Source organism: Populus euphratica, unplaced genomic scaffold (assembly GCF_000495115.2).
Source record: "Populus euphratica unplaced genomic scaffold, PopEup_1.0 scaffold28.1, whole genome shotgun sequence".
Lineage (NCBI taxonomy): Eukaryota > Viridiplantae > Streptophyta > Magnoliopsida > Malpighiales > Salicaceae > Populus > Populus euphratica.
Genome location: NW_011499862.1, coordinates 1,445,736 through 1,467,186, shown reverse-complemented (window position 1 = coordinate 1,467,186; position 21,451 = coordinate 1,445,736). Strand labels below are relative to the sequence as shown.

The following is a 21,451-nucleotide window of genomic DNA, read 5'->3' as shown; positions in this document are numbered from 1 at the left end:
TATTTATTTATTTATTTTGTTTTTCCAAAGTCAGTGATATTTTTTAATGTAGTCTTTCACTTGCACCAAAGATTAAGAATCATTTTCCTGAAGTATGTTCAAAGACAAACAATCCAGTCCAGACAAAAAATTTAAATTCTTGTGACTTAACTTGGAAATTTCTTTTCTGGTTTTAGGTGAGAATGTACGTACTGGGATTAGGTTCAACTTAGCAAGATTAAAAATGATTTCTCTCCGGACTACAAGCCACTCCAATCTTATAGCTGGAAAGTGGCGTGGGTGATTCGGAAAGATTTGGATTCAAGCAAATGTTTTGCATCTCAGGCAACTTCATATGGTGTTGACACTTGACCTTGCTGTTGGAGGTTGTTGACATATCATCGTCTACAAATCTATTTCTCCAAACTAACTAATCAAAATAATTACAGGTTCTGGCCTAGCGGTGGGAGGAGCTTGTCTCCTTTTTTTGCACCTGGGTTCGAACCTCACCATGCACGTCTGTTACCCCCGTGGTGCTTTACTTGCTTCCTGGGCTTGCAGGATATTCAGTGGGTCGTGAGGATTAGTCGTGGTGCGCGTAAGCTGGTCCGGACACCCCACGTAAATAAAAAAAAAATTAAAAAAAATAATAATTACATGGTTGTTGCATATGCTCGTGTCAAGCATATTCCCATGGAGAAGACTTCATTGCTTTGTGTGGTTCCTGGTTATAAAACAGGATTGGCCCATAGGATATTTCGATCCGGCAAATCTAGAATGATTTAAAAAATATTAATTTGATTTGACTCAATAAAAAAATTAATTTAATTTATTCTTTTAAAAAAAATTAGGACTATAGGAGGGAATGTGGCATCAAGAATTCAAGTCTATTGGAGCTAAAGAGTTTTTCTTGGCACGACTCTTGGTGCTATTTTTAGTCTGTTTGATCGTGGCGGTTGTTGAATATCACAAACGGTGCCGTATCAGTTCACTAATAATATTATTTAATACATTTCTTAAGTTTAATTGAATTCTCAAACTCCCAAATTTTAAAATAATCCTTTATTGAATTCTCAAACTCCCAAATTTTAAAACAATCCTTTTTTTATTTTTAAACCTTATGAAAAGTCTCTGTAAAATAAAAAATCAGAAAAAGAAGAAATATATAGAAGCACAATTTGAAAATATAAATCAAGATGAGAAATAAACAAAAAAATCTTTTGTAAGGGATGGATTTATTATAAAGAGAAATCAAATAGTCTAAGCATTTTTTTGTGTGCCAAGTCTGCAATTCAATGCCAAGCTCCATTCCCAAATCATGATCTCCTATTTTTTTATTTTTTTTATTAAATTCTCGTATTTCAAACCTCTCTACAGTACATGATGATGTTTAGAAGTTTAGATTGAGCAAGACAATATATTTTATAATTTATTATGAAGTTTATAGGTCTAAAATCTCACTTTTTTGTCTTGATTTCCTTCCTAGAATGTAAGATTCATCAAATTTATTTTATGTTACTTATAACGCCTTGTGTCATAGATTAGGTCTTTGTTTTTGGTTTGATGGTCATAGGCATGTCGATAATGATTAATCTTTCCTTTTACTTTTAAGATATATCTCAATGTTGATATGGTATTTTTAGTGAAATAAAATTTTCTAAATAACTAATACTTGTTCAAGTTCTTGCATCTACAAGATCAGAAGCTAGTGAATATGTTGCCCATCAACCATAGATCGATTCATTGTTCATGCATCATGAAATGGTTTTGCTTGAATCAATAAAAATATATTAATTAATCCATATTTATCTTTAGGTAAGTTGATCTAAATGAACTTAAGTTTTTCTTTAAAAAATAAATCTGGACAGTGCTTAGGTTTTGGATCGGAGAACCATGGAGTTGATTTGTCGGCCAAACCTATTCTTATAATTATTCAAATTTAGGCTATTAATGCATGAAGTTCTATCATCTTTTTTTTTTCATCATAATTTACGCTATAATGCATGAATCCAGCGGCCATGGAGGAGCTTGAGCTTGCAATACGTTAATGCGTGCTTTTGCCATTTCTGCTAGAAAACAAAAGAAAGATTGGATGGAAATTGTAATTAAGACCCCTAATGAATCCAAGATCCAACAAGCGAGATTTTCCCAGTGCAATTAATTTTTTGAAATCTGGATTGCCAAGAGAGGAAGGAGATATGTGTATGTAAATCTTTGTTTTTCAAAATTCATCATCAGATACAAAAAGATCAAAAACAAAAGAAAGATAAGAGAAATGGAAGGGAACTTGCATTAAACAATGAACAAATTCACATTCCTTTTACAGTTTCTTGTTCATGGAAGCCACACGAAACAGATCTTAATTGTATAAATATTAAACAACAGGAAGCATTCAACGGTCACAAAGCCAAGCTTAATTTGCAAATGCAAGAAGGGTGTTAATCAAGTTAAAACATGCACCTCTCAAACCTTCATCTCCTTTCTTGACTACTATACGTATAATTTGTTTGATCCTCTCTTTTAGGATTTAATTAGCTATAGATGGATAATTCTATTGCAGGTTCTCTTGACCCAACAAAGCCCTTTCTTTATAGAAGACTTGACCTTTCCCTCAACAGCATATAGCTTATATCTTGCAACACGTTTTTTCCTCTTTGTCTCTGGTGAATTCCACCATGACTTGGCAGACTTTGAAGATCTCTTTGCAACATGTTGATCATGATACCGGTGATGATGCTTCCTGGAAAAATCATAGTCTGGGCGATATTTTGATGTTACAGTTCTGTCATGAACATTGATCTCGTCCATCTTGATTGATATATCCCTCTCCCTCTCCCTCTCCCTCTCTCTCTCTGCAACAGGAGGGGTCAAATGAGAGAGACAAAGAGGGAGGGATGCTCTCTTAGGCCTTTTATCAAGGGAAAGAAAGGGGTATGATTTGTTAGGAGAGAAAGGTAATAAGATCATGTTAATATAGCTTTGTACTTCTAATTCTAATGGTGCGTAAGGTTGTCAGCTTGTTAGATTCTGTTATGACAGAATGTTTTATTATTTCTCATTTTAAAAAAAAAGATATTTTATTTACTAATTGAATCATATTCCTCGAATAATATCAACCATACCTTAGCTGATATTATTTGAGAAATTCATTTCGTATGAATATTAATTTCAAGAAAAATAACACATAATAATATAAATACATCTATGCATGCATTCACAGATAAATGTCTCGTTATTAATACCTAGTATGTGAGACTTTCACTCGATCGATCTGGCCATGTCCCATATGAGAGATCAGCAGATTCAGAGTAATCATGAACATGCTAGAATATGTGGACAAGTACAGCTGCATACTCGCTCTAGATGCAAAATAACATTGTTTTAGTTTTTACTTGATTTATAATCCAAATTAATGTAAATATCTACATTATGATAATCTCATATCTTATACATATCCACGAGGATATGGCACACACACACACACACACACACACTCATATATATATATATATAATTATGAACAATGAAGGGTAGTTTAAACCGTTGTTCTTATTTGATAAGGATATTGGCCTTTAGTTTATGTTACTGGATTTAATTTATTTAGAGTTTTTTTTATTATTTTATTCTAAAGTACTAATCAATTATTATAAATCATACTTTAGTTAATGAGTTATTGATACTTCAAGTGCAAAATGATGATATAAAACCATGATAAAAATGCACTTTTAAGTACTAATCACATAACTTTAGGCGCAAGGGCGCATCAACGATTCACTGTTAGGCAGTGGCATCACGCAAGTGCAAGGGCAATATGCGTGAGTAGTGCAGATTTCGACAGCGAGTATACTAGGTGCATGCAAACAACATGTTTATGCTTCGCATCATGCTGGACTTAGACGATGGACTGTGTAAGTCATCTTGAGTTGCATGTGAGGGCTGACAGCTGGGAAAATCAGTTTGGACAGTTTGGTTTGTTAGGTGGCAGACCAAGGAAGTTGTGGGCAGTTACGAAGCAGTTGCGAGGTAGTTGGCTATCTTTGAAATGTGTTGTCTAGAGGGAGTTAATTTGTCAATTGACAGTTTTATGTGTAACTTCCATTGTAAGTATGTGTATTATATAGAGCCTAAACATGTGTAGCAAGCGGATTCGGATTATGCATAGCACACACACATTATTATTGTGTATTTTTTTGTTGGTGAATTAATAAAAGTTGGGTTGGTTCCCGTAAATTGCTTGTGTTATTATTATGTTATGTTTGATCTTTAACTTGTGTTCTTGATTGCTGAAATTGGTAAGAGTTGTGGGAAAAACCTCTGGGTGTGCGAAACACTTAGACTTTAAGCAAACACGAGTAAATTGGGAGAAAGACTGAGTCTAATAACGAGACTAGATTGCCGCGCTGGGATTAAGATTGTGATGAAAATTTTATCCCTGTGACGCTATGGTAGGTGGAGAGTATTGTCAAGAAAGACAAGCAAGCAAGACTAAAATACTTGGTTGGCCCAGAGGCCGTAGTTCCCAATGGTTGCTTTGTCTTGTTCAAAACCATTCCTGGTATTTTCTGAATTATTAAAGCATAAACAACAAACGTAAAGGCAAGATAAAATCATAAATTAAAATGGATTTATTTCACTATGGATACAGCAGCAGCAACAAACGAAAAATATAAAAATATCAGGTACAATTTGTTGTCAAAGCAATCAATCTGGGAACTGTTAACACAACCCAGTCTATGAGTTATATGAACCTTTACAGTGTACTCAGTTTTTGGCATCTTTTCTGGTGACACACTTAAATCAATGAATTTTTCTGGAATACCTGGATAAGGGTAAGAATTCACATTCTCAACCATGTGTATGAGAGGCCATTTGATTTAATATAGGCGCATTCTGACACCAAAACAACTGACAAACAATTACAAGAGGATAAGTGCTGGATAAGCATGTGAGGGGCATCGAGCTATAAACCAAGTGCAAGGATTAGAGTTTTCTTTTGCTCCCCAAACCAGTTTTCCTTATCAAAATAATGTTATTTAGAGTTGTGAGTGCATGAAACTCATCACTATGGAAAGAATGATGAGAGTTTTGCAGGAGCATATAGCATATCAGATACCTCTTCAGGAAACTCCTGTAACGAGGCTCCTTCATCCTTCAAATTTTGGGGATTTCTCGTCCTGTGATGTCTTGTAAGCGATGCCATTAACTGTAAAATAAAATGTTATCGGTACAGAAAGCATTCTTCCATTCTACACAGTATGATCGAGTCAATCAGGAAGAAAATTTGAATAATAGAGAACAATAACTTTCTATACTATGCAAGATGGTCAAAATTTAGAGAAAAAAAAGGCACTTCTCCATGCAAATTAAACACTAGAGTTCACAGAAATTACTGACAAATAATTCAAACTGTATCCGATTACATTTCATAGCCACATGCCACCAAGTAGATAGATACACTGCAATCACTAAACATCATTGTGACATTGTAGAAGTAGTCAACTCATGGTCATGAAAAGAGTAGAGCACTTACCTTGTTAATGAGATAAGACTGTTTTTGGTGACTCTTTTTACCGGTAATGAGCCCTATATTGTGAAGTAAACCGATAGCTTCGAGACGTTCAAGATCCATTACATCCAATGAGGCATTATGTTGATTGCCAACATCCTCACCCCCTTTTACCCCATTTTCTCAAGTATTATTGATTGTTTTTTTTTTTAATTTTATTTTTTAACATTAAATTTATTAAGAATCAAACTTCATAATTTATTTCAATTTATTTTGTATGATGTTATCTCAATCTTATTACTTGAGTCATTAATTCATTTTTTTGTTATTTTTTATAAAAAAAATTTCAATTTCATCACTCACCTTTTGGGTTGATTGAAAATTAAGATTTATAATTTATTTCGGTTTATTTTCTATGAAGTTATTTTAATTTCATGATCCGAGTCAAGGATTTGGCGTGTTAAAATGGATTGACTCGGGTCTTGTTTTTATTTTTTTAATTAATTTTTTCAATGTTGGATTAATTAAGAACTGGTTTCACAGTTTATTTTAATTTATTTTCGATTAAGTTATTTGGGTCTCATGATTTAGATTTGATAGGTTAATCCAAGTTTACTTAATTATAATTTTATTTTTTAACATCTGGTTGATTTAGAATGAGGCTTCAATATGTTTTTAAGTATGTTTTTTTTTTTTTAAGTTATTACAATCTCATGAAATAGGTTGTGGATTATATATTTTAACCTGAATTGAAGTCGGTCAATTCAAGCTTGATTCAATGTATTTTTGTCTTAATATTTTTATATATAAAAAAAGATGTCTTGAAATTTTTTTAATTAAATAATATTTGTTTATTGTTCAAGTTGTTTTTGAACATTTTAAGTTGATCGGGTCATATCAAATTAATTTTTATATAATTTAAATTTTTTTTCCTTCATGAAAACATAATAGCAGCACTTGAATATTTTTTTAAATTTTTTAAAAAATTAATTTAATATGCAGCATAACACATGTAAATTATCATGTAGAATATTTAAATGAGAAAGTTTCTGTTTCTCATTTATTATTATTATTTTATTTTTATGATTAAAAATATTCATAAAAAAATACTTTCATGCAATCTTCTATTGAACATAAATCCTAAATGATATCCTAAATAATCACTTATAAGTTCATGTCTTAATTGTAATGTTAAAATTCTATTTGTTTTTATATTTCTAAAATATTTAAAAAAAATTAAAATTTTTTAAATTTTTTATTTACTTAATATTAATATTTTTTTAATATTTTCATATCATTTTAATATATTAATATAAAAAATAAATTTTGTTTAAAAAATATTTTTAATTAAAAAAATATTTTAAAAAATAATCCCTACTAGATTCTAAATATGCTACACTTGTAGCCATGGAGTCCAGTGGTAGCTACGCTTCTAAATATGCTACACTTGTAGCCATGGAGTCCAGTGGTAGCTACGCTTCTAAATATGCTACACTTGTAGCCATGGAGTCCAGTGGTAGCTACGCTTGTTTCAAATGAGCCTTGGAGGGGTCAACCATAAACCTCATTGCCTCGAATTTTCTTCCTTTCCTTGAATCTTGAGCATATTTACTTCTTATAATTAATTAAAAGAAGGAACAGTGTACCAAGAGAAACACAAGTTCCCAGAATTTTCCCAGATGATGGGATTTTCTAAGAAAATACATTGATCTGAAAGTTAGAACAGCCGGAAATTGCACCGAAACTTTGTTGCTCCATCGCCGACCAGTTGACTGATAAACCACGACTGTTGGGTATTGACCATATGTGTGGCCACCATAGCCCCTCTAGCCGGAATATACCAAGCAAATAAATAAAAGGGATTCTCGAATATTATACTACTGCTTAATGCTGATTCTTCTTTCTCCTTCCCCTTTATTCTTTCAAAGCAAATCGATGACTTTTGTGATCTTTTTATTTTCATTTTTTAAAATATAAATATTCAAATCAACTTACATGAATCTTAATTAATTCTATAAATTTTAAAATTAATAATTATATAAATTTTTAATACTCTATTAGAAATCACATAAAAATAAATCTCTTGATTTCAAATTTTTTCTTTTTAATTTAATTGATGGATGGAAAAAAAAAGATAATATCAATGAATTCAATGTTTAGTCTTATAGCAATGATCATTGTTTAAAATATTTTTTATTTAAAAATATATTAAAATATTTTTTTATATTGACATGTTAAAATAGTTGAAAAATATAAAAAAATTAATTAAAAAATTAAAAACTTTCAAAAAACACTATTTTAATTATATTTAGAGGTGGAATCAATGCCCTACCATTCAAACATTTTTGAGCTGGAATCAATGCCCTACCTTTCTATTTTAACAATGCAGTGTGTGGGTTATGTTGATTCTATTAATTGCAGTGCCAGCATTGAATTGAATGGTCCTCCTGCCATTTGCATCAATTGAGTGGAGCAAATTTTAAGATTTGTTAATTCGAGTTAATTTTTAATAATATTTTTTTAAATTAAAATAATATTATTAATTGAGGGTTAGATTTTGACTAGGTTTTTTTACTGAGTTGGTTTTCTGACCCTAGAATAAATTTGAAGAAAATCTAGTATTGGCCTGCGGAGTCTTCATCCAAAGATACCAATCATTGTAGCATACCTAAATGTGTAAACACCCGTTTAAAGTTTTGGTATGGGGTAATGATGGTTTCTTAAAATAATTTTTGTTTAAAATAATATTTTTTTATTTTTTAATATTAATACATTAAAATGATAAAAAAACACTAAAAAAATTAATTTGAAGCACGTAAAAAATAAAATTTTTTAATTTTTAATATTAGTACATTAAAATGATAAAAAAACACTAAAAAAAATTAATTTGAAGCACATAAAAAATAAAATTTTTTAATTTTTTCTAAAATATTTTTCAAACATAAAAATAAATAAATCCTTAGTTTTTGTACCTTATTAAATAGGGAAGGTGCATGCATGAATACGATGGTGAGGGTGATATGCAATCCATCAAAAAAAAAAAACATTAATTCAAAGCATATAAAAATTAAAATTTTTAATTTTTTCTAAAATATTTTTCAACCATTAAAATAAATATAGATAGACCCTTAGTTTTTGTACCCTATTAGAATGCTTGCACGAATATGACGGTTGAGGGTGACATGGGATCCATTAACAACCAAAAAAATTAATTTAAAGTATATTAAAAAAATTAATTTTTTTCTAAAATATTTTTCAAACATAAAAATAAATACACCTTTAATTTTGGTACCCTATTAAATAGGGAAGGTGCATTCATGAATATGATGATAGAGGGTGATATGGGATCCATCAACACCCTTAAAGTTATCTAATTACGATAAATCTAAATAATTTATTTGAAATTCTATTCTCATCCTTTGTTTGTTTGTAATTTTTTGTAATAAAAACCACTTTATTTGACTTTACACATTTTTGACAATCAATTGAATGTTTTGAGGTTTTTTATTTAAGAAAAAAATAAAATCCATGTCAAAATATCTCTTGATTTATTTAAGAGATGATGGGGGGAAATCAAATTCAAGACAAAAATTAAAAATTAAAAAAGAAAAACTCAAGCGATTTGGCTTTAGACACAAACAATACTTTTAGTTTAAATCCAATGATTCGAGCCCTTTTCAAGTGAGATCCCAATTGATCTTGACAAGTGTGATTTTTACTCTTTTTTTTAAAAAAAAAAAAAGAAGAAGAAGAAGAAAGGGAAAAGTGGCATAGAGAAATGACAATGAATATAAAGTAAAACAAAAGAATTTGTCATGATGTACTTAGATGTGTGCCCTTAGAACACAGATTTACCTTGAATACAAATTGAATTGAATTCAAGATTCAAATTCTCCGAGACCAATTCAATGGAAATTTATATTTTAATTCAAAGTTGATGAATTCTTTATTCCTTCTGCTGTTTTAATTCAAATCTAGAACGCGTAGCATGGAAATTCTGGCTGCAACTTCCAGCAGCCTTGTATTCCAGCATCGGTGACCCGTCAAGCTACCGTGTTTTTCTACTTTTAATTATATATTTCCGAATATAATAAGAACATCGATCACATATGAAAACTGTAGTGAGCCTGGCTCAGGTGGGGCTGAAGGGGCTGAATTCAAATATTTCTAAACCCTACAAGGACCAACATGTATAGTTTATCACCGGAATACTAGGGGAGAGCAAGATCACCGGAATATATGTCAAAGTAACGAGAAGAGAAATTAACCGTTCATCCAAATATACAAAAAAAAACCGACCTAAAATTAACACCACGGATCGATTATTTAAATTATTTGGATAATTTATTGGAATTTTATAAATATTTATTTTAATTTTAAAACCAAATTAAACTAAATCAAATCAAAATGAAGGGCTCCTTATTCATTAAAAAACCACTCTAAAATTAATAATAAGTTTTTTAGTATTATGATAGTGGTTATTTTTTAATATATTTTTTATTAAAAAATATATTTAAATAATATATTTAAATGAGTCTATTAAAATAATCTAAACATATTAAAAAAATAGAGTTTTTTTAAATCTAATTTTTAACAAACATTATTTTGGCTGATAAACATAGTGTAACAGACATGGCATAGAAAAGAAGAAGAAGAAAAACACCACGAGGCACCCTAAGCATATTCGAGAGGACCTCAAAAACACACACATCATAATCACTTTCTTTTACTATTTTTAATGATTATGTTTTATTGTGGGCACATAACAATACAAAGGGATTGGTGGCGGTCTACTTTTCAATCATTATCCACGCGGTTCGTTCGTTAACTGCCATCAAATTCCGACTTACGTCTGATAGCATCTAAAGGCAGGTATTATTCGCGCGCCAAGTTCTTGGTCTTTTTTTATTCATTTATACTTCAGTTGATAGGCAACTCCTATGTCTCTGAGTCTGTTCTGTTACGTTGGAGTGTCCAATATCAGAACTTCTTGTTGTTTTTTGTTGAACTTTATCAAAAAATCATCCTTGACTTTTGAGTTTTAGCGTGTCCTTCGTACATTACATGTTGTTTTTTCTAGTTTCAGATGAAAGTTCCCATGTAGCTTCTCCTAGGTGATTAAAGAAATCGAACCACTAGGTTTGAGTCAACCCAACTTCCTATTTATACCCTCGTAGTTCAAGTGGTTGCTCTCTCTCTCTACTTACCATAATCTTTAGTTTCAAGTGTTCCTTGTACATTTCTTGAAAAGGGCCTTCTTCTTGTTGTTGTTTAGAAAATACTGTAGTGATGGTGCTAAAGAGGCCCTTTCAGTTTGATGGTGGGGAAGATGGGTTTGGGATGGGAGGCCCGGGAGCTCAAGAATCAAAGAGATTTAGGAAGTGGGTTGATTTCTTTTTGGTGAATTTCCAAGTGTTTTTAGCTGATAGTTTTACAGGTTTTAAATAATTTGGGTTTTGTGGTTTTTTTCTTGCAGCGCTGTTAGAGATGTGATGGGAAGGCTTTCTGTGAATGATTTTGTGTCTAAAATGGAACCATTACTTCGAACTGTGGTAGGATTTCTCTCTTTTATTTATTAGTTATTTTTTCCATTTTTAACTGTATTCTTCTTAGCCAAAATCCATTCCAGTTAGTTTTATGTCCCAAATGGCAACTTGTGATAGTTTAGATTTTAGAACAGCAACTTGACAATTTTCAAGTTCAATCTGTAATTAGGGTTTGTAGCAGGTTCTGCTACTTTGAGTTGTTTTTTTCATTGCCTTGCCTTTCTACTTCTTGTGTGGTTGTTGGCTATCTTGGTTTCCATGAGTAACACGTGATTTCATACCAAGGATTTGCCTGTCTTTTGAGTATGGCGGCCTTTTATCTGTTTGAAATAGCTCAAATTCTAAATATTGAGAAGTACTAATTGCTTGGCAATCTTTAAAATTTTGCTCTGCTTCTTGTTTGTTTAGGTCCGAGATGAGGTGGAAAGGACGGTTCTAAGAGTTCTTCAATCATCCTCAAGGTAAATTCTTGCTTGTTATCTTTGAAAAATCTGTCAATAAGGGTTCTGGTTCTGTAAGAATTTGAGTTTGAGATCAAATCAAGCTTGATCCAATTGAACAACTATCGTGACTGGATCATTTTCTTTACCCTCTTGTAGGTTTCTGTCTCTGCAGTTCTAATCCAGCTTGCATAGATCTTGCAAAACCTATTCATTATTTCTATAAGCTTTGGTACCCTCATGGTTCTAATCAGATAAAACTCATTTTCTGCTCACCTTTTTGCAGACCCTCATTTAATCAGAACAAGACATCAGGAGGCCTGATGTTACACTTTGTTAACAAATTGCCGTCCACCATCTTCACTGGTGGTAGGTTAGAAGCTGAGGACGGCTACCCAATCAGAGTTGTGTTGATGGATGCTAATACGAGGACCGTTGTCTCATCAGGTCCTCTAGCATCCCTGAAAATCGAGATAGTTCCCCTTGATGCTGATTTTGGTTTCGATGATCAAGAAGATTGGAGTAGGGGTGAATTTGCAGCCAACGTGATTCGTGAAAGAGAAGGTCGAAGGCCATTGGTGACGGGAGAGCTCACTGTTACATTACGAGATGGTGTTGGCCAACTAGGTGATATAGTTTTCACTGATAATAGTAGTTGGCAGAGAAGTAGAAAGTTCAGGTTGGGTGCTAGACCTGTACAAAAGGTTTCTGATGAAATGAGGATTAGGGAAGGAAGAAGCGAAGCCTTTGTGGTTAAGGATCACCGCGGAGAGTGTAAGTTCGAAGCTCAACTCCTGTCTGTTTTTAGCGAAATCTACCGTGAATCAATAAGACTGACAGTTAATTTTTTTTTTTTATTCAGTGTATAAGAAACATCACCCTCCAAACTTGCATGATGAAATATGGCGACTGGAAAGGATTGCAAAAGACGGTGCATTCCATAAGCGGTTGGCATCTCATGGAGTTGTGTCTGTGCAGGAATTTTTGCAATTGTATATGACCGATCCAACGAAGCTGCGCACTGTAAGAGAATCTCCTTTTGTTTCACGCCCTTCTTTCTTTTATTTAGTTATTCTCAGTTTCATGAGCACCGACTTAATGAATCTGTCCTAACCATGGGGCTGCAGGTTCTTGGATGTGGCATCTCAAACAGGACATGGGATACAATTATAGAGCATGCTACCACCTGTGTTGTAGATAATAGCAAGTTCTATAGTTACTTCGATGCTGGACAAAGCATCGGTCTGCTCTTCGATTCCATCTACAAAGTTGTAGGAGTTATGTTTGATGGCCAAAGCTACGAGTCTCTGCATAATCTCTCCCCTCCTCAAAAAGTAAGTAATGCATAAGATCATGGAGTTCATTGCAATCCTTCAATTTAGACACAGCTTTAGTTTCTATTGATTCATTAGATTGGAACAAATAGATCCTTCTTGAAGTGTCCAGCGTTTCTTGGGTCTAAAGGTTTTTTTATGATTATCAATCCCGCACAAATATTTCCAGTGTGATTGATCAACTTCTCTGTTCAATCGGTCAGGCCTTGGTTGAAAACATTAAGCGGCAAGCTTATAAGAACGCGAACAACTTCATCCAGGTTGATGCTAGTTCTATTTTTGGCCCCTCGAGGTCCTTGACACCTCTGCAGGCTGAGCCATTTAACGGTCCAAATCTAGCTCTGCAGCAACTTGAATTCCCAGTCACACGCCAAGGTATATGAACTTGCAATTGCCAAAATTCTCTGTAATAAGCATTTCCAAGTTTACGATTCTCATTTTTCTGAGATGTTTTGTGCGATCGAACAGAAATGCAAATGGATTTCAATAATTCATCCAGTTCAACATCTTATGGATACGACACAGAAAGTAGCAGTCCGTTGGAAGTTTCTGGAGCTCAGACTAGTCATCAAGAAGCATTCCCTCAAATGTTCCGGAACAGCTTCAAATTTACAGATTTTTTCCCCCTTCCCTGCACCGAGGAAAACAGTTGGTCACCAAAAGGTTGGCCAGTTGTGACAACCGAGGAATTAAGCCCTGAGGACATTTCTGGTGTCCAAACATCAACCTGGTCTCCTGGTAATTCAACATGGGGAACAGGCAGTGCCTTTATCTTCACTGCAGGTGATGAAGGGGATGCAGGCTTTTTTTCTTCTCATCCAAGTTTCGGTATACACGTGTCCCGGATTCGACCACCGAAAGCAAGGTGGTGCAAGCTCCGTGCTGCCCTCAAAATGGGGTCATTTATGCGAGATATCGCAGCTAGAAGAATGTTACAAGACCTCTATATGTAAATTACTAGGCCTGTGGTAAGCTTCTCAACATTTAGGATCAGCTAAGCTCTCCTAGATGCATATGAGAAATGGTTAATTAGATGTCCTGCTCTCTTGCAATGTTTTCCTTCCCTCCTTATAACAAATGCAACAAAAGGCCCTCACTCCTTTAGCCTGTTAGCTTAGGGCGATAGTTTCCAAGTTGCCCTTCTTGTAAAAAATGTTACAAATGGCCTTCTGTGTTAGCTACTTTGTTTAGCTCATGATGATTCCTATAGTCATTTCTTCACCTTCTTGTAACAATTTACCACAAGTGGGTTCTTGTACAGAATGTTCAGAATGATCAAATATGGTGAATCTTTTTCTCTCAAAATTGGGTGTTATCTACTCTACTTTTTGCTGTCTTTTTTTCTTCTTCCTAATGCTGTGTGAGCTATCCCAGATGATACAGAGAGTTCAAACTTAAAATTTCTATGTTTCAGTTACAAGGGAATAGATATAAAAACATATTCGATTTGGCTGGAGATACGAGGACCAAAAAAAATTATTTTCATGATAATTTTAGAGTTAATCTCTATCATTTCGAAACAAAAGCTACCAGGATATGCTTCTGTCTTGCCTCTCCAGAAATGTTGTCTTAGAGTTTTATTATGCAACTGTTTTTTTTGGTAGTTGGAAACCAGACAAGTAAACAACTTGTAACGTCTTCTTCTTTTTTTTATCTTTAAACTCTTTTTTTTCAATTTAATTATTTTATTATCTAATTTCATAAGATTAAGTTTTAAATTTTCATTGAAAAATAAAATTAAATAAAAGAGGATCACAATGGAAAACTATTTTTCTCATAAAGGAAAAAACAAATGCATATATAAATATTGAACCCTATTTTTATTTTTTATTTTGACATTTTTATTTACTTTATCTTGGAAGGTTTTTTTTTTTTGCCAGGAAAAAAATGGTTTTTATTATCATAAATTAATTATACAAATATAGTTTATTTATATGAAATATCCAGTTCGGTCTATTGTTGCCTGTGATTTTAAGCATTTTTCTGAAGGTAATCTATTGCTTGGGAGCACTTGATGTTGTTTGTGTGAATGTATAAAAACATCGTTAAACACGACCACTTGCTATCATCATCGTCAAGTTGTTAGAAAAACTGGAAATAAATAAATCATGTCTAGTCATCTTTGTACTTCTTTAGCTTTATGTCAATTGATTGATTGTGATATTTCATCAACTTAATGGTTGTTGATTAAGGGTATATTTGAAAATTACATTTTTAAAAATTTATTTTTTTGTTTAAAATTATTTTTTATATATTATTTTAGCATCCTAATTTTAAAAATATTTTTTTAATATATTTTAAAATATACAAAAATTTTAAACCGCAGTTACTATTATATTACTAAACACATCAAGCACCATGAGTGGCTATTCCTTATCTTAAAAAGTAATCAAGCTGGAAAGTTGCCTAATTCCATATTTACAGTTGGATTGTTATCTGATTGGAAAGGTGCCTAATTAATGTTACTAGACCTGTTTATTCTATAACAAGCCAGGTTGTGAGTTGACATGAAATAATTTAAAATAATATTAATTTAACTTTTTTTAAATTAAAACTATATTATTATTCTTTTAGAAAAAAAGAAAAGCTAGATCTTATTCGAGTTTTAACTGAATTATTAATTAACATTACGAGCTAGTTAATTTAACTGAATCAAATTTTAGGTTATATTTAAGATCAACAACTCGCTAGATTCACCTAAAATATTTAAGTCGGGACGGATTTAATAAAACTAATAAGAAACTAGTATATTTATTCCCTAAATCAAAATCTCTAAGACGAGGCTTCTGGAAACAGCATTTTATTTGTGTAAAGATTAAAAACGAAACTTAAATTACTTGGAAAGTAGGTGATTAAGAGAGCATGGTGGCTGGTTCTTGGAAGTGGGCACTTTCGAAACCTTGATGCTTACTCCAAGTATTAAAGTAGAGACTTGTAAAAGCAATTGATTTCATATCCATTCTGTATCAAATTAAATTAATATGTATTGCATTTGCTACCGTATTACGATAAAAACAGTTCAGTTAATATATCTATTAAATTGAAAAATTATTAAAAATTAATTTGTTAAAATAAAATTATCAAATTTGATTAATTCAAGTCGGAGGGTCTATTTTTTTTTTAAAAATATTTTTTATTTAATTTAAATTAATATATTTTTAATATTTTTAAATTATTGTTACAAAAATCATTTAAAAAATAAAAAATATTATTAATATATATTTTTTTAAAAAAACTATTTTAAAAATAATCACAATCACCCTACTAAATAATTTCATCAATCTAAATCAACATAAATTTAAAATAATTAAAATGAAATTATTTAAAAAATATATATATAAACTGGATCGTTCTATCAAGTCAGCTACAGTGTTGTTTAAATAATTTTAAACCTAGTGAAAATTAAATTCTAAATCTAATGAATTAACCTGTCGGAACCGTACGAGTTTAATAGCCACTGCTTGAATACCTAACAAGTTCAAACTTTCCGGGTGGCCTCTTTGTTGCCGTCTCACGCTTTTCCATCCTTTTCCTTTTATGTTTAGTCAAATTAACCAGACAAACATGAACAATATTTTCTTACAGTAAATCCAGGAAAAGCTCAGGACGGAGAGGATAGGTAGAATATTGCCCCAATCTCTCTACAGCACACACGATTCCTTCATAGAAATTAAGAATAAAAAGGTGTTTCTCTCACCATCACCATCACCATCATCAGATGGTAAAATAATAGATTTCACATCAATATTTCTTACCTGTTTACATCGTAATCAAAGGTTAACGCTGAGACCGGGCAAGATCAAAAGGGGTTGTCTGTGGAGACTAGAAACTGCTCTTTCATCTGATCGGAGGGTGTGCTTAGATGCCATCTCAGCTTCCACTCTCTTGTTTCAGAGATTCATTCCCTTTCGTTAACAAATATCTAAATCCAAGGAGGGCTCTTGATGAATAAATATATACATTTAACTTTTTACCAGTTCAATAATCAATCTGATATAGATACAGGAAAGCCAGCTATCATCCTTAACAAAGATATTAAAGCTTTTTTTTTAAAAAAAGGAAAATATTCAACCTTTCAAGAATCGAATTGGAATCTTTTCGACACGCAACGCGCCGCGATCAAGAAAAAAAAGAGCGCGAAACGTGCCACAGGCCCAGAAGTACGCCACTTTGCAATGGCAAGCCCCGTAATTATTCCAAAATCAAATGTGAAAATCACAAGATCGCATGAAAATATCTAGCCTCCCGTGACCGTAAAGGGTTGGGGCATTTTATTATGTCCTCTTATTTTAAATTTTATCTCATTTACGTCCTTCTACTGTTTTTATCATCATTCCGTCCTTTTTTTCCCATGTCAATAATCACGTGGTTATTTTTCAATTTGCTGTGACAGATGGCGAAAAATCCTACCATCAAGTGCACCATACCATGTACATTAATTCATTCATTCTTTAAAAGGACACATCACACGTGATAAAATTTTGAAGGACACTCAATGTTATATGAACTAAATCTTCAACCATTTTGTAGGTAAGATGTGTTTGAGGTTTTTGAATATAAAATAATCCAGCGCATTTTATGTATTGTAGTACAGTAATTTTGATGGTACATCTAGTTGTTTATATACAATTTTATACCCAATTTCAATTTTAAAAAGCTCTAAAATTAGGATTTTTTTCGGCTTTTTTAGTATTGTAAAATATACATGATATATTTTTATTATTTATAATTTTAATATAAATTCATTTTTAATTATGTGTTAGCAAATATCTTATCTTGCTTCAAAAAATAATTATAAACATAATTGATATATGTCTATAAATATAAATACAACTAGAATACAATTTATATATTTAAGTTAAAATATCAAAGTAACGCTTTTATTTTGAAAGCATTGGTTATATTATAATTATGCTCATGCTTCTAAATAGATCTTTAATTATTAAATTAGATATGTATTTACATATTTGATATTATAATAATGATTGTTTTTAAAATATTTTTATTTTAAAATATATCAAAATAATATATTTTTTTAATTTTTAAAATTTACTTTTAATACCACTATATTAAAATAATCAATATATATATATAATAATTGTAAATAAAAAATAAAAAATTTAATAAATAATATTTTTAACACAATCCAAGCAAATCACATTTTATCATGATGCATAGTGTGCTTGACTTTTAAGGGAGAATTCAACATGGACAAAGAACAAGGTGACTACCAACATGAAAAGCAGGGGATGGACTTTATATTTTAAAAAATCAAGTGACTGAAATGAAACTTCACCTTTAACAGTTTAACTGAAACACGAAAACTGTCATCACTCTCAGATCTCTCGAACTTTCCTCCCTCCCTTTTTCTCAAAGATATTTTCTCTCTGCAGACACAAACATCTCTTTATAGCTTCAATTCTCCTAAAATCCTTCAAGACAAGAACATAATCAACAGAACCACTCCCTTGTCGGGCATGAGTTCTTGATCTTGTGCATTCTTGTTCCTCTGCTATGCTTATTCTTTGACGACTGCGAGTTTTTAGGTTAGCTGTTTTGTGTAAATTAAATTGTAGTAAAGAGATATGGATAGAGAAGGAGGATCCAAAGGCGGATCTTGCTACTACACGATTCTTGGTATTCGTAGGGATGCCTCCTTCTCAGATATCCGTTCTGCCTACAGAAAACTTGCCATGGTAAATTCAAGAATTTAAAAAACAACCCACAACGTGTTGGCTCTTCACTGGTTTATATAAGGTTTGTAACCTTTTCTTTTAATGATTTCAGAAATGGCATCCTGATAAGTGGTCTCAAAATCAAAGTCCGGGGGTCGGCGGAGAAGCCAAACGGCGGTTCCAGCGAGTTCAAGAGGCTTATTCCGGTGAGAGCGGCGGTATTAATGGTGGTAATCTGGTGTTAAGGTTGTGTTTTTGAACCGAAGGTAACTATGTTTAATGGGTTTTTGCAGTTTTATCCGATCAATTTAAGAGGTCAATGTACGATGCTGGGCTTTACGATCCCCTGGAGGAAGAAGACGAGGTACGTTCAAAAATATCCTCTTTGTTTTCTATTTTGTTTTAGCTGTTGCCAGGCAGAACAAAATGGTGTCGTTTTTAGGTTTTGGTGTTCGTGGGTGCGGGTGCGGGTGCGGGTTCGGGTGTGGTGTTTAATGATTGGCTAGGCACATTCACTTTACTTTTGTTCGGGATGATTGAGGTTTCCAAGGCTTCTTCGTGGCAACTTGGAAAATAGGATTCTTGCCATAGTTTTTTATTTATTTAAAAATGCTAGCAACAGTAATAAAGTAAACAGGATTGTTGACTACGGCCTGATTGGGTGGGAGTTTTAGAGTTTGGTTTGTATTTGTTTTTTAAAATATTTTTTATATTTTTTATATTGAAATATATTAAAAAAATTATTTTTTATTTTTAAAAAAATTATTTTTAAAATTAATGTATTAAAATTATTTAAAATATAAAAAAATAATTTTTTACAAAAAAAATAATTTTTTAAAAAATACGTGCTTGCTCTTGTTTCCAAATGCTCCCTAAAAAACTCTAGGATACTTATCTTTGAAATCGATAACGTGACATTCATTCACGCTACATTCTAGTGGTAGCAATTATTTGGATATTTTGTTGTTTAAAATAATATTTTTTTTATTTTAAGAATTATTTTTAGTACTGGCATATCAAAACATTAAAAAATAAAAATAAAATTTTTAGAAAACACGTTTGCAAATAGAAAACAGACTTTTATTAGATGAATGAACATATATATATTAAGGTACCGTTTTAAATCGTAGTTGGAATGAAAAGGCATAATTTTTCACCGTTTGAAATGCTGCATGACACGTAGATTGAAAAGTTGATTTTGGAAACCTTTGACCTGATTTGGATTGAGTTTCAATTTGAATCGGTCTGGTTTGAACTTATTGGGTCAACATCAAGAAATTTGTCTGGGTTGATCTCGTGATCCATGAGTTAGTCTGATAATTCAGTGATCTAGGCTCTTTCTTGGGTCGGTGTCTAAGTCGAAGGCTTACAACAATGCATGTATTCAATGCACAAATGAGATGCCACAGTATCGTGGACTGCCTATTGTTGATGTCTCTTCAGTCATTTTAGTTTGTTTTCTTTCAATAGATTGCTCGTATGTCTTCAATTTGTAAATTTTTGAAAACAGGAATTTTGTGATTTTATGCAAGAGATGATCTCTATGATGAACAATGTGAAAGATGAGGTATGAAATTGAGCTCCCACTCCTTCACTTTCCCCTGTTGCCCCCCTTTTGTGTAACCATTATTAGTTCACTGAAGCCATTTGGAAAGGGCATAATGGTAAATTTGACCTCCAAACGGTGTGTTGAATGTTCCAGGGAGATAGTTTTGAAGATCTGCAGAAGATGTTTATGGAAATGGTTGGTGGGAATGGCATGGATTTTGACCTCAATGATGACTTGATGAGTACGAAGTTGGCACATGTCAATGCATCGAAAGGTAATGCAGCAGCAAAGCGCAGCAGCTCTCGCTGTTGATGCATGAATTACAGTGGATCATCCAACCAAGTGCAGGAATTATGGTGGAAATTTGGTGTTTGGGGGGGGAGGGGGGGGTAGTTTAGGTAACAATTTAGTTTGTTCTTAACTTCGAAGGCTTGTGATTATACGCAGAATAAAATTTCCCTAACTTGTTTGTCATCAACTTATATCATACACTATGTTTTTCCTTTGGTCATTGAACATTGAAGAAGAGCTATGAATGGTAACATTTGTCTTTGGCAAACATGAGACTACATGGGCATCCAAAGCCATTTTTTAAGGTCCTTCAAATAGGAGATGAGGCATGGGCCGGCATGGGAGAACAAATTTGACATTTGTTATGCATATCACTTGTACTATATAGTTTTGTAAAACATTATCTTAGACATGTTTCATGCACTAGGGTGATTCGAGCCTTGTATAGTTCCATCTAGCCAGTTACTTTTCGTGTGATAGGTGCTTCTGCCAATTTCTTATATAAATTCATGGTGCATGACTGCAATCCAAAGAAATAATCTTTTTTGATTCATTGCTTCTGATGCCAACCTGTTCTCCTATCATCTCGGTTATGCACTGGATATAGGGAAGGTGGGCTACCTTTTTTATATATATTTTATACCCAAGGATAAAGCTTATTCTAGATCTGCTACACTAAAAAGCTAAAGGGCATTGAAATTGCCGAGGTCTGTTGTGATCATTTCATGGTGCGATGCAAAAGCCTTCATCAGGTCCATGCCGCCTCCATTGGTGCTGGTGGTCGACGTCTCTGGTATTTGATAAAGTATTGCATGGCATGACTGTAGCTGTTATTGCTTTACTTTTGCAACTTACAGTACATGGTATGTTTGTCTTGGCTTGCTTTTCATTTTCTAGCTTTCGACACCCCTTCTTTATAGTGCTTGTCTTATCTCGGTGTCTGTTGTGCATGAGGAATCATAGTAGAGAAGATTGCTGTTAAAGAATTCAAAGGGGTCGCAGCAAATAGGAAAGCTTTAGCTTAAATTTTGCACGTTGTTTTGTGTGTTGCTATGGGGATTAGGGATAATCACTCGATGACACTTCAACATATTCTTCTTTGCTGTTTTTAATAATGTTTATTACAATGAA

The 21,451-nt window shown here is 32.4% G+C and overlaps 2 protein-coding genes across 3 annotated transcripts; both read left to right on the top strand.

The window, feature by feature from the left end:
- The first annotated feature begins 10,377 nt into the window (after positions 1 to 10,377).
- On the top strand, positions 10,378 to 14,110 carry LOC105125143 (uncharacterized). Its single transcript, XM_011025451.1, has 8 exons — positions 10,378 to 10,866; positions 10,962 to 11,037; positions 11,440 to 11,492; positions 11,758 to 12,245; positions 12,334 to 12,494; positions 12,599 to 12,805; positions 13,009 to 13,180; positions 13,274 to 14,110. Exons 1-8 carry the CDS (start codon positions 10,775 to 10,777, stop codon positions 13,756 to 13,758), a joined length of 1,734 nt encoding a protein of 577 aa, XP_011023753.1. The 5' UTR covers positions 10,378 to 10,774; the 3' UTR covers positions 13,759 to 14,110.
- A 4,023-nt stretch (positions 14,111 to 18,133) lies between these two features.
- On the top strand, positions 18,134 to 20,760 carry LOC105125142 (dnaJ homolog subfamily B member 6-like). Of its 2 annotated transcripts, XM_011025449.1 has the most exons (5): positions 18,142 to 18,501; positions 18,593 to 18,686; positions 18,774 to 18,844; positions 19,991 to 20,047; positions 20,183 to 20,760. In XM_011025449.1, exons 1-5 carry the CDS (start codon positions 18,391 to 18,393, stop codon positions 20,339 to 20,341), a joined length of 492 nt encoding a protein of 163 aa, XP_011023751.1. In that variant the 5' UTR covers positions 18,142 to 18,390; the 3' UTR covers positions 20,342 to 20,760. The 2 variants fall into 2 exon arrangements, with proteins under 2 accessions (XP_011023752.1, XP_011023751.1); XM_011025450.1 differs by lacking the exon at positions 19,991 to 20,047 and having other exon boundaries at positions 18,134 to 18,501.
- The last annotated feature ends 691 nt before the right edge of the window (positions 20,761 to 21,451 follow it).

Excerpts from the sequence above, each read along its gene's own strand:
- LOC105125142 (XM_011025449.1), top strand. The coding sequence starts at position 18,391 with ATGGATAGAGAAGGAGGATCCAAAGGCGGATCTTGCTACTACACGATT. Across the intron at positions 18,687-18,773 it reads AGTTCAAGAGGCTTATTCCG|TTTTATCCGATCAATTTAAG; the intron begins GTGAGAGCGGCG and ends GGGTTTTTGCAG. Across the intron at positions 20,048-20,182 it reads TGAACAATGTGAAAGATGAG|GGAGATAGTTTTGAAGATCT; the intron begins GTATGAAATTGA and ends TGAATGTTCCAG.
- LOC105125143 (XM_011025451.1), top strand. The coding sequence starts at position 10,775 with ATGGTGCTAAAGAGGCCCTTTCAGTTTGATGGTGGGGAAGATGGGTTT. Across the intron at positions 10,867-10,961 it reads GAATCAAAGAGATTTAGGAA|CGCTGTTAGAGATGTGATGG; the intron begins GTGGGTTGATTT and ends TTTTTCTTGCAG. Across the intron at positions 11,493-11,757 it reads GTTCTTCAATCATCCTCAAG|ACCCTCATTTAATCAGAACA; the intron begins GTAAATTCTTGC and ends ACCTTTTTGCAG.